We start from the raw sequence: 18,501 nt of genomic DNA, 5'->3' as shown, positions 1-18,501 counted from the left end.
CCAACTAGCACTCACCTTCCTCCTGTGTGTCGCACCAATTCTCAACTGCCATATAGGACCGGCGAATGAAGCAGGAATGGTGCAGTAATGGAAGCAGCACTCTTCCATCATCAAAGAAAAAAAAGAAAATAGAAAATAGAAAAGGGTAGCAGTACACATCAAACAAAGAGAAGCACCGACATGCCATGATATTTATTATGGCAGCTGCATCAATGACAAGGTCGACTTACCTTCTTAAAGATTGCAATTGCACCGTACAGGATTACAGAAAGCTGTGCAATGACCAATTATAAACCCACTAAAACAACTGCCCAGACAAGCTTAAAAATTTCTGTAAAGAGAATCATTTTGTATAGATTATCTACAACGTTAGTAGAGTCAGCCACCTCATCTCAGGGGTGGAAATGGTTCATTGGACATCCAACTGCAGCAGAAATTTTCAAGTCAACATTTTTGATCAGATGATGTACAAGATTTGGATAATGACAATGTGACTTCATTAGGAAGGATGCTTGATTTAAAGCTACAAACTTAGCTATTCTTAGTAGTTTAATGCACAACCTCAATGGTCAAACAGCATGAACAGTTTGTGAACCCGTGAGTATATGGTTGTCTGGTGCTTCAAGTCATCATATATTTTTTGGTGCTCTCTAATCACTCAGGAGTCTTATACCCTGATACACAGCACCAGGACGAAGGTCATCCATTGTGTCAACACTTCTAAAGCCACTTAACTCTCTTAGGCCAGTCCAGCCATTGCGATTAAGGAAATCACGAAAATCCTCTTGAGTGTATATTGTCTCTCCTCAGTACGAACTGTTATGCGGTCAGTCTCATCATATATGCAAATTTTTATTGATATCCCTGAAACAACCAGAAAAGTCAAGATCTAAGCCTCAGGAAAGATGCCAATTTATGATGAAACAAGAGTTAAAACATCATTCAAGAATTTGAACAAGAATAGGAAATCAATTGGAGGAACATTAGTTTTCAGAAGACCACATAAAAAACATGGAATTAATTCAAGATTCTACAAAGACGTCTAGAGGAAAATGCTCTGTACTGAAACTTTCACATGCAATCATTCCAACAATTTAGATAAATATACTTAGTGTCACTGAATTGTATCTTCAAAAAACATGAAGCTGACAGACATCTCTGCATTAATAAGATGCAAGCATCTCCATTCTCCATATATCATGATTGCAGGGTACAGGAGTGAATGTACCACACACTATATTGACACTATTCAGTGACGACTTTGAATAGATGAGGGCACAATACTTCCCATCAACTGACCTTATAATGATGATTGCATTGTATTTGTGGCATTGAATGCGATGGTAAGAAAGCCAGGAGGCCCCTACACATTCATAATACCATTGTGGCAACATCCTTGAGGGTATAGAATTATAAGTACAGGCATGCACAGGCACATGCATGAAGCCACCCACTCACCCATGCACATCTGCACATGTTTGATCCACCCAACTAGTTACTTGAAATGGAAATAGAAACAAACTGGTAAGTAGTAGTACCGCACTACCTTCACCTCGTCTGTTAAACAGGTGGAACTATTAGTACATTGTGGTTGAACTAAATGATTTAAGTTCAAACCATCTGCTATGCAACTTCTGACTCCTTGGCTCTCCATTCCAGATTTATCCCAATTTGCCCACTTCTCAAAGCAGTAGTCCTTGCCATCCCCATCATAATACTAGCTAGTCCGCCTTTGGTTCTCACCACAATCTTTATCAACTATGACACTCAGTGATCTAACTACTACCTCCTCTGACCGGGCATCACTTCTTCACCTTTTTCCACTGTGGGCAATCAAACTAGGATAGTGCGAACAAGGGCATAAAGTAAATGATGACTAAATAAAAGCAGCATTAGAGAAGAAATCAATCTCAGGCTTATCACGTACTTGAGAATAGTGGAGATGGGACAAGGTAGGAATAAGTTTCTAGTCGCAAACAAGATATAAGGTGATCAGATCAATAATGGTAGAGTTCGAATATGGTAGGGTAATGAATATGGAAAGAAAATGATAAATGGTGATGGCAACAAAGGATGAAGTGAGAGGACTGGTAGAAGGTGAAGATAAAAAGAGGGTTTTCAATTAATTTTTTATATTTCGACCCAATCAATGTATATGTAGATGAACTACAAAAACTGACAGATATGGTTGTGTTTGTATAAAGTTGCCCTAGAATCAAACATACATACATACATATATATATGGAGGGCAAAAAACTATAAAAGGAACTATCTATAGGTCCAGATATGATGATTTATTTTATTTTTACCTTAGTAGATCATCCTTGATTTACAGGGTCCACAATGCACATTCATTTTTTTTTCCTTAAACAACTCAGGTATTGCCATCAATTTTATGAGTTAATACCATATGATCTATTAAAAAAGTTACCTCCACAATAAATGCTCATGTTTTTTAGGTGTGATCATGATCAACATTTTAGATTCTCCATATGGATGATTTGCATTGATAAGGTTTGGGCTTTGGTGTAGGGTAATAAATGGAGAGGAGGGTATGGCAGGAGAATATAGGACCAAGGAGAGAGGAAATCTAGAAAAGTGGAAGCAAAAGGAGATTTATTACTAGGTAAATGAATATCTTGTGATATTAGCATAACTCATGGAATATCATTTGGATAAAATGAAAAAGATTTTCCATGAATGATGTTTTAACAGAAAATCAATGATTCTACATAGAAACAACTTGGCTCGCTATCCTCACAGACATGCTGCATGCACATATTCTCACAGGTGTGCATGTGCTCACATATCCTCACAGGTGTATGCGTGCATGCGTGCATGTGCATGCACATAGGCAATGTGTGCGCTTTAGTCAAGAGGAAGAAACGTTTGATGGATGCCAATGGTTCTAAACTTCTAATAATCACAAACATGTGAATACGCATGCAATTACATGGTTTAGTCAAGAGGATGAAGAATTTGACGGATGCAACCATCAATCATGATACTGGAGTACATGAACTTCACATTTATTTTATGCACTTCGTTTCTTTCTCTTTTGCTCATTTATTAGAGAGTGAAAACAGAGCAACATATTTAATTTATAAGAGGAACGCATTTAGAAGAGAGTGAGATGTGTGCATAAATTGCTTCTCAGTGAGATGCATCATCTCATGCATGAACACTCTTAAATCTTAACAGCTTTCCAGCCCACAATGTATAATTAACTCAGGTATGCCTCCTAGTCAACATGCATGATGGGTCATCCAAACCAATGGTCCATATCATTCATCATCATCTACAACGTCCTGAATACCCACAAAGGTGAAAATGAGCTGAGTTCAGGAGCCATGCTCAAGCTCAGCTCTCAATCCAAGCTTGAGCTCAGTTTAGTTACTTCAAGCCAAAGTCAAGTTGAACGCCTCATTTTAAGTGATTGGTGAGAACTTAAGGTCCCCTAGGCTTTTCTTGAAAAAGAAAAATACATACAAAGACATGCTTTGAGCTAATTCCACCCATTACATGTCAACCTAACAGCATGAATACATTTAGGGAGTGCTTAGTTGGGGGAGTGGAGGTCTGGAATCAGAATAGATATGGGGGACTCCCATTCAACCGTTTGGTTGGAAGGAGTCCCATTCCGATTTCAATTTCGGGGTGGAATGGAATGGCCCAAATCTACATAGAACTCAATCCCTACTCTTCTCTCTGAATTCAAATTTTCATTCCAATTCTAATTTCGATTTCGATCACGAACCAAGCGCTTCGGGAGATTTGGCCACTCCGATTCTGATTCCAAGCCATTCTGATTCCCATTTCGATTGCAATTCTGGCCATGAACCAAGCACCCCCTTAATACATCCTTTTTATAAATTATTTGATAAACAAATATAAACCAGATTAAAAAAGGAGATAATAAACTATTGCCTTAGTTTTTATATGTAATATTTTGAGCATGATAGATCAAAAAAATAAAGAAAAGTCTCAAGCTCAACTCCTTTACTAATTGTGTGAACTTCCGCTAAGCTGATTCCGAGCCAAAACAAGTTACAGATGAACTGCTTGCCTGCATAACCAACTTAAATGCCTAAAATGTAAATTCAGATTCTCTGAAGATTTGTTACTCATTTTTCATGTGATACTTAAACAAACAATTTTGTAGTACTCTAGGAAGCACAAATACTTTAAATCACATACACATCCATATTGATACACTTGTACAATACTTCTCAAATATATGTTCGACAATTGTGTCAAGTATCCCATTTTTCAAAACTAAAAAAATACTCCTGATAATTCCTGGATACACTCAAGATATTTCCTGATACTTCCCAAACAGAGGAATAGAGTGTTCTTTCCTTTGTGACATGAAGCATTCACCCAAACAGAGGAATGGAGTGTTCTTTCCTTTGTGACATGAAGCATTCAAGAATGCATGGTTAATTTTGTAGTCTGTGATGCTAATATTAAGATATGAATTATGGATTGGGGTCTATATATTTGAATGATGAATAAATAATGAGTTTCTAGAAGTTCAAGCTCTCATATAAAATATGGACTGTTATTTTGATAGCTTACTGTGCTTTATGAATGCCTTCTTACATGCATGCATATGTATGTGTGTGTGCATGTGTGTGTGCGCGCACGCGCGCATGTGGATATATAAAATATGTACGTACATACAGACATTTAATATATATTATCCTAGCCATATTGTATCCTTTTTTCTTTTTTTTTGCTAAGTTTGCGGTATCGGTTTAGTATCTGTATCCCGCGTCCATGTTTGTTGTTCATATCTAGTAATATAACAAATGACTCCTTTTGATGATATGGTTCAGGACTATCCAACCCATTAAAATTTCGGTCTGCAAGCATCAGAGATATCTAGAACATAATGAATATCATGGATGATCAACTTCAGGGCCTACCAATACCATGCACCGAGGCACAAGTCATAACTAATAGCTAAGCTTTTGGAATATTGGAGCTTCCATGTACAAACACATGCACACACGCATGCAGGCATACACGTATTCACGAAAATATAGCCATGTGAAACTCTTGTCAGTACAAGAAATATTCATAAAAACTTATTGATGCTAAAATAAATAAATGGAACATATGAAAGCAATTTGAATATTATGATCCTGACAAAAAATGAAGAAAATAGATGGAAATATTAGTTTCAGAGAATAATAAGCAATCGATAGTTTTCCATGTTTGACAAAATGACCGTTCTTTTCTCGAGGAAGGAAACATCGCCCTGTATGTTGATGTATTTCAATAGTATATAGTATTTAATATTTATGGAATAGAAAAAATAACTGCAGTTACATATTTTCTCGCTAGATAGTGCCTTCTTTTTTCTTATAAAACTTACCAACTTTTAACTAGTTAAGTAAATATTAATTATTAATACAGTAATATACTTAAAATTACTACAGTGATGAATTAATGCATATATTATTAGGAGATTTGAATCTCTAAGTTTCCAAATTCGGAGAGGAAGACATGGTGATGACGTACTATCTAATAATACAACATGCTGCATACGTGCTGTGTGCATGTTCTACGGAAAATATTAATATATGCAAAGATTACATACATAGACAATATATTTCCTGTTTGACCTACATGTACAGGTGTGACTAAAGGAGCTGAATTCTTTCATTTATTTAAAATTTGTTAAAAGAATTGCATAATTTGCATTTACTTGTGTTACATGGACAGTTGCATTAGAACTCTACAAGTTGGTGTCAGATGCTTATCCGAATCAAGTGCACCTCATAAGCTTGGAAAACTTATCAAATTCTTGGATTTCAGCTTTTAGAGATGGGTGGAGCATTGCATGCTTCCAAAATGAGTTTGACCCACCATAATGATGTTAGAAGTGAACTGTCAAAAATGTAGAAATGAAAATAGCTTTGTGAAATTTTATTTTCTCATGCTTGTAACTAACAGGAAAGTTTGGATAAGAAATACGTGTAGTAAGAATCTTAACCGAAAATATTTTTCAACACTTTCTTTATTCATTTTTCCTACATGTACCCATATTGCCTTTTCTTTCTCCTCTTGCGAAGTCAGATGCCTGGCTGTGTAAGAATCCAATTCTCATGCCTCTGTCCTAACTATGCCGATCTTGTTTTACAAAACATGAGTTTGCTTATTTTCCTAGTTTATACGATAATTTATATTCTTATTCAATCAATTCAACATAACTATTTAGTTTCCAAACTCCATGACTGTCCGGGTGTCAGGCCACACTCTTTGTTTTACCAATTTTCTCCTCAATATTTGTGGTAGCATAAAAATGCATTCGCTTGTTTAGATGTGCTCCATTTTTTTTCTCTTAAAAACTTCTAAAGCAGATAATCATATGGGATGCATTTGATCAACAATGGGAGTGTAATAACACTCATTAGTAATGACAGCCAATGGAGAAACCCCAACAGTTTTTTGGTATATAATTTCAACCACGCACAGGCTAATCAAGCATTATATGCATTTGCTTGTCAAATGCTAGTAATATAAAAACTAGCATTGAAAGCTTGAAATAGAGGGTCTGAATGAAGACTTAAAGAGATAAAGACCATTTTCAGGAGGCCTACGCCTTGCGTATCCTTTTCGATTTGCATGCATTAGGTATCAAGATCTGAAATGGGGATGTTCATCTAGCTATGCAGTGATGATAAATCTGAAGTTGTTGCAAAAAGTTTCACATAAAACGGTTCCACTAGATGGCCTCTTTTTGTCCTTGTTATATGAGTACATAACTCATGCAATTCTTCACCCCATTAGAATTTGAAAAAGAAAAAGAAGGCTATCAAAGAGTCTTATCAAGAAATATTGTAAAGTTAGTAACGAAATGCTGAGATTTTCATGTAGTTTTCCTTAGTATAAAATGGCTGAGGCAGGAGCAAAGTTGTGTAGTTGATCAAACTGACTTTATACATTACCTGCCCAATACTCAGATGATTGAATAGTATTTAAATATCATTCCCAGCCTCTTATACCTAATATTGCAATTTAAACACTGAAAAGACAATTACACCATCTTGTAATATTTGGAGAACAAGATTCCAAATATCTGAAAAGTGGCAGGGAAATTTTGAAAAAAGGGCACATTATGAAACACACATATAGATTTTATTTAACTGTTGAATTTGGATAACCATTATACAAAATCTTAAATAGTAGGTCATTGGAAAATATATAAGCATTTTACATTACCATCGTCAAGATGAAGAGTATAGGTTCCCAGTGGCATGTCCCTGTCAAGGCTACGAACTACCTCATCTTCATCCTCCAGCCAAAATGCCCTTCTAGTCCTTATTCCAAATGCTGATTTGATTGCATCCTTTATTGCTTCTGCACTGCCATCAATACCAATCTTTCTTGTGTAGTCTCCCCACTTGACTAAAATAACCCTTCCACCATACGAGGTATGATTATCGCCACCTACCGAAAAAGAAGAACAAGGAGGGAAGGCAAGCATTACTTTTCCAAAACTGCCATTACATCTACATGTGGAAATTTATTAAGTTCTATCAAGATAGACTGCAGAGCATGATATTAAAAATAGATAGAATATTCAATTTGATTCACTTTCATTGACATAAAAAATGAAACCATCTGCTTAAACTTTGCATCTAGTCTTAGACGATTCAGTTTCAATAACATTTTCCAGACCAAGGAAAAACAAATCAAAAAAATTTCCATGCTTACAAAATAATTTATCAGAAGAAACCAATATACAAGACAATGCAAAAATTAATCTAGACTGCAAGTAAGATGCATTACCATTTGCAGGGGTGTCTCTCCAATTCCAAGGGGGACACCATTGGCTGCCACTTCATCAGCTGCTGTTATGGCAAGAGGATGTCTCTCATGATCCAAACGCCTGTCCATATTGAGTGTTGACCTACCACTTCCTGATATTCATTAAAAAAAAAAAAGAATATTAAAAAAAAATCAGAAGGTTAAATATAGATTTGATGGCTGAACATATTTATTTCCCAGCAAGAGCAATATATAAAGTTCACGAGCTTACCCATGTACACACTATGAAGCAAAATATCATATGAAATTATGGCCTTCATGTCCATGTAATGAACAGGTCAAAGGCAAGTCAAATTTATATGAAGCAAAAAGCAATTTGATTAGTGCAAATCAGAGCCCAAAATGACCAGAAATATTATTGAGGAGTTGGTACCTAAAAATAGACCGATTTACTCAAGTTCCAATTAATATACATACTGTACAATACATGTTTCAGTGTTTATTGCTATCTGACTCTTCTTAACACAATTTCTTGAAATGCAGCTCCATTCCCCCTGACATATGGCTAGATCTAGGTAAAACACTGGTCTCTATTTTCACATCATTATACATGATTGTGCAATGATGAAACAAACTCATATATATGGTTTCAAAAGCTGCTGGAACAGGACAGTATGATCGTTATACTGTTCCAATGCCAAACCAGCATGGTTCAAGTGCCAGTACACTGAAACCCTATGTACCAGTATCCGCTGGCCATCCAGGTTTAGTACCAGTGTGCATTGATGCATACCAACAGTACTGTACCGGCTATGCAGTGCATACTCGTGGTTGTTCATTTTTTTAAAAGCCAGTAGTTTCAGTACATACTAGGGGTGAGCCTTGGCATAGAGATAAGGTTGCTCTATTGTGATCTAGGTGTCATGGGTTCCAAACATGGAAACAACCTCTCCACACATGGGTGCAAGGCTGTATATATTTGTATTATGCTTGTGCCCATGCAACCATATCAAAAATGGTAGGGCAATGAATAGTGGTAAAAGCGACAATGTAGTAGAGATAGAGATGATATCACATCCTTATGGTCATATTAATGCTAAACTCAAATACCTAGGCTGAAATCAAACCAATTAGATTGGGTGACCCTCTTGCTCAAGCCTAGCGCCCCAACCCCCAACACCACCCCACCCCTCCCAAAAAAAAAAAAAATCGAAGTTCAAGCTGGGACTAAGCCCAAAAAATCTCTAAAACCTCCGGCCAAAGCCTAACCCTAGATCAAATCTAAGCCCCATCCAAAGCACAAATGTTCTTGACCTGAATCAAGCTGAATGGCCCGAAAATGTTGGGCTTAAAACAAGCCCACATCTCTTTTCCCCTCTGCTGCCCTTCTCTCTCACACACACATAGCTGATGAAGGTAGGTCAAAGACCTTCCAATTTGACGGAGGGTAAAAATAAAAAGATGGTGGCCCCTCTAGGGGAAGATACTAAAGAAGGTAGAGTAGTAGAAGGAAGGTGGAGCAAAAGAGGAGATAGAACAAGAAAGGGACAGAAAGGGTGGAGGGGTGCAAAAAAGAAGTGGTGGCTCTACGAATGGGAGAGATTGGAGGAGGCAAACTATAACAGAAGAAGTAGAAGGGGAGAGAGGAATATACTACCCAAAGTGGTGCAGTAGAAAGGGAGAGCATGAGTGGGGTGGCAAAGAGATGGGGCTGCAGATATAAAGCAAACTAGGTTTGTTTAAGATATTCAATCCCATCCATCCATTTTAAATGGATGAAGAGTAAAATACAACAAATAAAAAAAATATATAACATTAAAGTGATGAAGATTAAAATTAAATTAAATAATATTAAATGGACCAATCCCATCCATCCATTTTAAATGGATGAAGATTAAAATGCATCAAATAAAAATAAAAAATATAGTATTTATAACTTGATAAAATATTATTCAACCTTCAGGCTATAGGCTCAAACAGGACCAAGGACTTGCCTAAACCCTTCCCAAAATCATTTGATACTTTAATTTTTAGTTCTACACTTGACCCAAATCTAGAAAATCCAACCCATAGCCCAACCCCAAGTTGTCCCAACTAAATGGGTCTCGAGGAAGCTCAACCCATTTCCATCTCTACATCTAATCCACTAAATTTTGTTGATTATATCTAATTTAAAAAAAAAAAAAAAACCCTCAACTATTGGCAACTTGTCAAAGAATGGCTAATGTAACATTCTATGACTCCAACCCATTTCAAGTTGTGCATTACAAATTTATCTTCTCGTAGATTTGGTGCATAGGTTGCACCAATAACATGCTCCCTTCTTCATAAGTGCCTTGTCCACCGTTCTTATTCCTCACCCCAAGCACGTCGACTCATGCTAAACACCCTAGTCTCCCCTTTAGAAAACTTGATCCCATATACACACAATTCTATGAATATGTCCAACTTCCATCATTAGTTCCCTTTACTTGCTTCAATACTTGCTTGGTAATAGTACAAGAGCTCTTTCTCGGTATAAAGTCTATTTCCTACTTGAAATGATTGAGATTTAGTCAAGTGACATTCCCTCAAAGGGAAAAGGAGAGATTTAACCAAGTGGCAAGTATCCAGCAGACACAAAAAAACCCAAGAATTCTGCAATACATCTTAAAGTATTTCTCTAATGTACAAATATAGGGTAAGTGGTAAGCATCCTAAGATCTCCTTCATAACTACAGCATCCTCTCATGCCAAGATTATTTGCATAGTATACCAAACCTTCTTAATTGTTTTCCAATCAATTGTATTAAATCTTGCTATTCTCACCAACTATAAAATCCTCACTTGGTAAGAATCTCCTCCCATGCGATCATACAAAAACCTTTATTGTGTGCATTCATTCTTGCTTGCATGATAAAGTCTCTTGTGTTAACCTTGTTTTTGAAATTCAGGTCGTTACGTGCTAACCATTTTAATGCATGTGCTGATCCCAAGGTTCAATATCTTCTACTCTTCAACCATCCCAAGCATAACGACATAGCAATCCTTGTGGTGCATCATGCTAACTTGGCTTCAACAGTTCAACCCAACTAGTTGTAAAAAGGTTGGCCCTTTATATCAATAATAAAGCCTTAGCTTTCCCTTATGCAATCTTTTGACATTGAGGGAACTATGCATAGCATGTCTTCATTCACGACCCATGACATTCCAAGGAAAAGTAGGATGGCTTTGACCTCTTGAGGGAAATCAATCCAAAGTATAACGTTACACTCACACATAGGACCACAAGTCCCAGTACCTCTTCTATGCTTTCACATGGACAAGGACTACCTTGTTGATGCCCTCAACCTACCAGACCCCTAAGCTAACTTTATCTTTATCTTGTTCTGATCCTAAGAAACCTGTAGACCAAACTTCTTGGACCTCCATCAATGCAACTCTTTGTCACACATGCGTCCAGCTATGCCTCAAAACATACCACTATAGAGTTCAGCTTCAGGAATATGAATAAGTTCTTTGAGAGCCTTTATTTTTATCACATTAATCCCATCAAAATTATTAAAGCTCCCAATACTGAGCCATACTCATTATACTTCTTTTCCTTTTTATCTTCTTAAAAATACTTGTAGCTTGATGCTACATGTATTGATCAAAAAGCTACAGCCTTGCACATATTAAGCACTATATAGGACCTTGATCTTCTGAACCTTAGCCATATCCCTTTCTCTTTTTGTGACGACCCTATCAGACATACTGCCCTCAACCTTGTAAGCTTGCATGTCCATGACTATGTTGCCAGAACTGGGAGCAGATGCATGTGAGGTTGTGGATGCAAGGGCAAATGTGACAAAGCAGATACTTAGAAATACTTAGTAAAGAAGCAGATACTTAGAAATGCTTAGTGAGGAAGCAGGTGTAGGTTCAAGATTCCAAGATGATTCTAATGCAAGTGCATTATCCTAGTAGAAGATTCCAGCTACTAAGATTCATGTCATGCACATTGTAAGTTCACCCTTGAGATTTATAATAATTTGCCGCATATGTAGAACTAATGTCACAAATCCCTTTCAATTGAAACACTTTCTCCATTTAAGGTCAGTCTCCAATAAAGAAGAAGATGACCTTGTCGACCATTGACACCCTCTTGATGCCAAGCATGAGAGCATGAACCTGTCAACATATTCTTATGAAGATTTTGCATCTCCAACTTTTCTGGAGCTCTAACGAAGTGTTTGTGCAAAGGACAATTTTCATGCTGTCAAGTTTTCACCTTTTCAAAAGGTAGGATATAACTCATAAGGACAACGCTATGGTCTACTTAGATCCTCCTTATCTTCAAAGGTGAGTAGGATTGTTTTCATTCATCCATTTGAGTTTAGCCGAGTCTGGCTCATACAAAGTTGGACTTGGCTATACTTGAATAGATCTCCACTTAAATCTGATCAATTCTATATTGGACAATGGAGATCTTACATTGATGATCCGAGCCATTAGATATAATCTACTACCTCTGAACTACTTACATACCAAAATTTATGGGATTTGGAGATGCCTAATCTATGCATCAAGTGGTCTAAAAATAAGCAGTCTAAATAATACTAAATTTTATAGTTATTTATAAATATTTGCATCTCTAAATTTTAAGTAGACTTGAGCAAAATAGACCTAGCCTCGTCTGCCTCGATACTTTCCAAGATTAGGCTAAGGTTCTCGACTCAATAAGCTAAGCCCAATACAAGGATTTGACGCTCAATTAGAAATACAGTCAGGCTCAGGCTTGACATCTTTTAAACATGCCCAGCCTGACTTGGCCTAATGCTTGTATAACCATATAGCATATATTGCATTTTATAGAATATAATTACATATATCATTATGTAACTTATAACTTAAACATATATTATATCTTTATAAATTTTTTATATCTTATATGATTTACTATAAGATATGTTTTGTTTCCAATTTTGAAATGAGAAAAAAAGGTAAGAGAATTGGATCGTAAAATAGATTTGGGATTAGTGAAGGGAAACCCTAGGTTCCCCTTGTCTCCTCTACTTGGATAATGCTACCCTAGTACCCCCTTTTCCCTTTATCCCTCTTCATGTATGTCTCTCCCTGCTAATAAAATTGACTTCCTCTCTCTCTCTCTTTCTCTCTCTTCCTCCCTAATCGATAAGCCTCCTCATTCTCCTCCTCTCTCTTCCTCCTCAACCACTAGCACCCAACCTCCTCCTCCCTCTCCTTACCCAGTATTGCCCCCCCTCTCTCCTTGGCGGTCAGCCATGGAGGCCCTCCTAGCATCCCACCCAAACCCACTCTACTCTCTCTATATCTCTCTCCCCTCCTATCCCCACCTGGCCTATAATCGTCACCATCTTCCTAGCCTCTCTTCCTCCCATCTTAGGCTAACTAGAAGGCCAATCTTCCCTCCCTCTCGCTGATTTCTCCCCTCCTCCCTCCTAGACCTAATGAGCATAGTTGACTCAGGTTAGATCAGTTGGATCAACCCAGACTAGCCAAACCATTGATTGCTGAACACACTCGAACTCAAGCAATTTGGCCCATATCGAACCGTATCGATGCCAGTCAATAATGGTTCAACCTCTCGAGATGGTTCAATACCCAGTTTATAAAAACCCTCCCCCCTAACCCCTTTGCTTGCTCTTCAAGGGTTCACTGTTTTTGCTCATTCACTCCTTTGCTTGTTCCAGGGTGTTGCACTGGTTTGGCCCTTACCTAGCACTGTTGTTGCTCCCAGATAAGTCCCCCATCTCACCCTCTCCCCCCCCTCCCTCCTCTCCCTCTTCCACCACCCTCTCCAAGGGTTCAGGTTAGTGTTTCTCTCTCTCCCCCTGTATCTCCCCCCCTACATCCACGATGGTCCTTAGATTTCGGCCCTGTCCCCATCTCTCCCTCTCCCCCTCTCCCTCTTTTTCTCTCCTTCTCCCTCTCCAACTCTCCTTATTTTGATATGCCCCAAAATGGCACCGTACAAACCCATACAACGTCGAACCAATCATCGGCCGACACACCCTCCAATCAGATTGGGCTAAGCTTGAGCCCAACTTTTCTCCAATCATCAAACCTCATCATCAATCAATTACATCAAGTAAGCCCAAGCTAAAGATTTTAAGCTTGTGGTAACGCATATCTCAAGCCTAGCAAAGTTATCTTGCTACTAGGTCTAGGCCTAGCTTAAACCTGAGTCTACCAAGCGAATGCTTAGGTCTAGCTTAAACTCATCATTACATCTCAACTTCAAATTCTAACCCTTGTTCCTCCTTGATGCCAAAATCCCTAATACCTAACACATGATACAACCCACTCTTACAGCTTGACATCAATTTTAAGTCATCATCATTTGCAACCTTAAGCTCCTAAGAGCATCAAACTTAGTTTACACCAATATGAATGATAAGGAGAATTAAGCAAACTCATCACAATGCAAAAATCTTGTTCAAACCAATAGACCATTTCAAGACAATTTAAACAGAAGTTTTCCATCAGGCCTTTCAAGTCATCAAGTTGCAACTTTTCTTAGCAACTCCAGCTATTGTAAGCAATTGTAAGTAACTGAATCTAAGATGTTATTTCTCCACAGACTTGGCCATCCTAACCATATTAAAAGGTTGTCAAATGAACAAACTATTCATAAGGAGCTCATGTTTGGCTTGAATTAAGCTAGATATTGGTTCATGGATAAGTTAAACATGAATTAAAATTTTTTAGTTCTAAATATACAAATTGAACAAAGACTAGATTTACTTCACTCAAGTCTAGGTCAATATAGCTCAAATCATAAACAAACAAATATTACTTGCTGATATTTTATTCATAAAAATCAACTGATAGTTAGAATCAATAGGCTGCCTTAGCCCTTAGCCATAAGATTTTAAAACTAACAACAACAATTTTTGCTCTACGGTGAAAATTATAGCCATTAGATTATAGATTTAACAACTTAAGATCACTAGATAAATGGGGTGAAGAAAAAGATGTAAGTACCAGAAATCTTCAACCTCTCATTCTTTGTGACACCATCCTATCCCTCTCTTTTCCTCTCTCCAATTCCACCCCCCCCCCCCCCCCCCGAGTTTGCTCTCTTAAAGGCTCAATGACATTAGCCCTAGAAAGTCCCATTGTGCTGTATGCCACCCTTGAGTTCTTATGGCATCCATGGATCTCTTAAAACAACTACAACATCGATTATTTCTCCCTTCAATTCCCAATTTGAAGCTCTCCATCCAGCTCTTTTTTTCCTCCAATCAACCCATGCCCAGGTCAAATCAAGCTCTGTTCAAGCCAGCTCAATGTGACACAAGCCAAGCATGATTTGGTATTCTTGGCTTAACTCACACTTGAGTGAAGCTCAGGCTAGCCATTTGAGCTGAGCTCAAGTTGGGTCAGCTCACTCATGTTGGGATCCCTTACACCCTACCATGCTATGCCCAGTCCTCTTCCAACTTGGTCCAATGGTGAGCATTGCCTCTTCTAACCTGTCTGTTCATAAACTAGTTTCTAATTTAGGTTTAATATTGGTTTTAAAATAATAGTTATTCCAACAAACAGCAGCCCTTATGCAATATTTCTTGCTTTATGCACATATTAGTAATTAGCACTAGAACACATGCCATATGTCAGACATTAAAGCTACCATTTAGACATTTGGATTCACTCTTATTATATGATACAAAAGAAGCAAGTATGACACAAGCGAGTATGCTCAAGCTTTTTACACAAGTTATTTATTTGTCTCCAACTTCATCACGATTGAAGGATTAATACTGCTTTCAGCATAAAGTAGCTAGAATTAGCCATTTGGCATAAATTGAATTGCCAATAGTCCCTAACTATATTCAGTGCCTTACTGATCTATGATTTATTCGAGAAGTCTATGACATGTTTCAGAGACTAGGTTTCCCCAATTATATCACCAATTACAGGTGCTAACATACTACTATAATATTCATCTAAGGGTTTTTCACTAATACTGATATGAGAGGAAAGACAAGTGCTCCTTTTTCAAGTTTTCTGGAGAAAGCATATCCTTTTTTTTCTCAATGTTGCCTATAGATTATATGTTTCTCTTTTTTCAGTAATATGTTCTTGTTTTCTCTTCTATATTTTCATGACATCTTCCAGACTTTTGTTTAAATTACAAATTGATTACCATGCAGGAGCTATCTAAAAGTTCAACCATATGACTTTGAGCTACATAAGTAATCTGTTGAGTGCAATGATGCATGTCTGAGAAAGCAGAACTTAAACCAACCCTAGAGAACAGCATCTACTAAAGTACTGAAAAAATTAACCATGGAAAAAGAAAACATCAAAACTGAGAATATATCAAGCAAAAACAACCAATGGACAATGTAAAGAGGGAATTTTCATGAATTTTAAATTGATAGTCTAATACCTTCCACAGGCCCGAATGAAATATTAGCATCTTCAAGACCTACAAAATAGAAGAAAATGAAAGAACCAACAAATGAATGAATGAATGAATGATCAAGCAGTCATGAGAAGTAAATGCCAGTATATGGGGGGAAGTAGATGAAGTCATGCAGCTAACTTATGTATACAAAATATGAACCAATAAACATGCTGCCTATTAAAATGTATTAACATCCCAAAAGAGGTGAAAATAGGAACATAAAACAGTAACATTACTATTTGCTGGAGCAAAGATCAACCATTCTGCACGTCAATATCACAATCTAAAGATTACAAATTGGTAATAATAATAGAAGCTTAATCTGAGAATAGAACCAAAGTACTTGTAGTGGCAACAATTCACAGTTTAATTAATATCATATACACTTCAACTTTGTTGACAAATTTGTTAGGAAGATAATATAGTTATATACCATGAATCCTGTGAACTTACTTTTCATATTGAATTTTACATCATTATCTTCCAAAGTCTAAAGTCCACTCATGCATCTACTTATATTAACATTTCAAGCATAGACAATTCATCAATTACATGAATAAGAAGAGCTCTCTCCTCTGTTCGCTTCTAAATTTAGCAACAATACTCCAAAACCTCAGGCCAATGATTCTATGCACCTAAAAATAAAACAAAGAGCATTCTCCACACCAATTATCAAACAAGGACCTAATCCAAAGAATCCTAGTTTGAGAAGCATAAGAAATACATGCTTCAAGGTTTTACAGATATTATACAGAGTCATGAAAAAGAAAGGTACATGCAAGAAACTGACTATGGTGTCTTAGGAAATACACTGCCAGTTTCTCACTGACATGCTGAAGATACACTGAAAAGTCCATATTTGGTTAAATAGGTGTTAAGTACATAAAATAACATATATATCTCGTGAAAGAGTAAACAGTTTGCGAGACATGCATGTGATCCAAGGTCATTTGGAAAGTAAGGAAATTGAATTCATGCATAATCCCCCCTTTGATATCCTATTGTAAAATCCCCGCATTAATTCATGGACAAGGACCTTGTTTCCAAATGGACAGTGTCAATCAATGCAAAATGTCTAAATACCTAATCACACTCTTCAATCAATCAACCAAAACTTCCCTTCAAATAACAATAAATGCCCATTTAAATGCTTTCTTGCAGCAAATACAAGAACAACTCAAAAGAGGATCAAATGAATAATACCTTTATCAGAAAACTGCAGGTAAGAGTCAACCTTGGAGACCGTGGGGCTCTTATAAGCTGGGTTCTTGTTCCTCTCCTTGAGCATCTCATCAAGCTCCTTATAGTACGACATCTTCACCGCCCCGCTACCCTTCGCATGATGCTTTGCCTTCTTGAATTCCTTCAGCAGGTTCCTCCACTTATCTGTGCACATAGTCGGCGACCGGTCGAACCCCTTATCCTTCATCTTTGCCGAGATCTGCTCCCACAAATGCTTGTTCGACTTCGACGTGTTAAACAGCCCATCCATCTCCCGCCGGAGGCTTATGAGGCTCCGCGTCTCCTCCTGGACCCAGGTCTCAGCCCGCTTCTTGGGTGCCTTCACCTCGTGGTCCTCTCCACTGCTTTCGGCCAGGATCATCTGCTGCTGGGCGGCGGCAGCCCGCCATTGCCGACGACCTGGATCATCATGTCGCGGCTATCTTCTTTATAATAATCGACCGATTGGGGCTTGTCAGACAAGTACATGCTCTTCCTTGCCCCTTGCTGCTCCTCGTCGCTCTCGTCCTCTCGACTCCGGAAGCAAGGGAGGAGGGATTGGGAGAGGTACTGGTCTAGAGTGGGTAGAGACATCGGAACCAAACAGAAAATTTGGCAACAAATTGGACTTCCAAAAGCGCAAAACCCATCTCTTGGATCACTCCACAACAAGGGCAAGTAGAAATCGACACAATTGACTAAAAGGGAAGAAAAAGAGATTCAAACGAAAGGAAAAATCAGGTTTCAAGAAAAGGGACCAGTAGAAACCAATAGAAGCGAAGAAAGCGGACGAGAAAGAAATCAAAAGGAAGAGAAGAATCGGGCTTTTAGTGGGGTTTTACCGAAGGGGAGGAGCGGAAGAAATATTACCTCTTGGGGTTAAGGATTGGGGATCGAAATCGGAGAAGAAAAAGGAGATAGGAGGGATTGGGAGGGTTTTGGGTTTGCAGAGTCGCGTTCTTTTTTTTCTCTCCACTGGGAGTGAGAGCTGAGGCTTTGGAGAGGAAAAGAGGAGAGGGAGAAGCGGAGTGCGCGTGAGAGTTTCGGACCTTTTTGGAGTACTCTGCGACTCCGTAAAAGTCCTA

General features: G+C 37.8%; 1 protein-coding gene across 1 annotated transcript; it reads right to left on the bottom strand.

Moving 5' to 3' along the window:
- Nucleotides 1-328: 328 nt before the first annotated feature.
- LOC105051360 (trihelix transcription factor GT-1) lies at nt 329-18,490 on the bottom strand. The gene is given in 8 exon segments (XM_010931750.4): nt 329-799; nt 802-864; nt 7,231-7,458; nt 7,801-7,836; nt 7,839-7,931; nt 16,178-16,216; nt 17,399-17,812; nt 17,815-18,490. Coding segments are annotated over 8 exon segments (1,218 nt in total). The 5' UTR covers nt 18,011-18,490; the 3' UTR covers nt 329-650.
- Nucleotides 18,491-18,501: the final 11 nt, after the last annotated feature.

The sequence above is a fragment of the Elaeis guineensis genome, chromosome 9, assembly GCF_000442705.2.
Source record: "Elaeis guineensis isolate ETL-2024a chromosome 9, EG11, whole genome shotgun sequence".
NCBI lineage: Eukaryota > Viridiplantae > Streptophyta > Magnoliopsida > Arecales > Arecaceae > Elaeis > Elaeis guineensis.
Note: the sequence above shows the minus strand (reverse complement) of the source record. Positions and strands in the feature narration are given on the sequence as shown.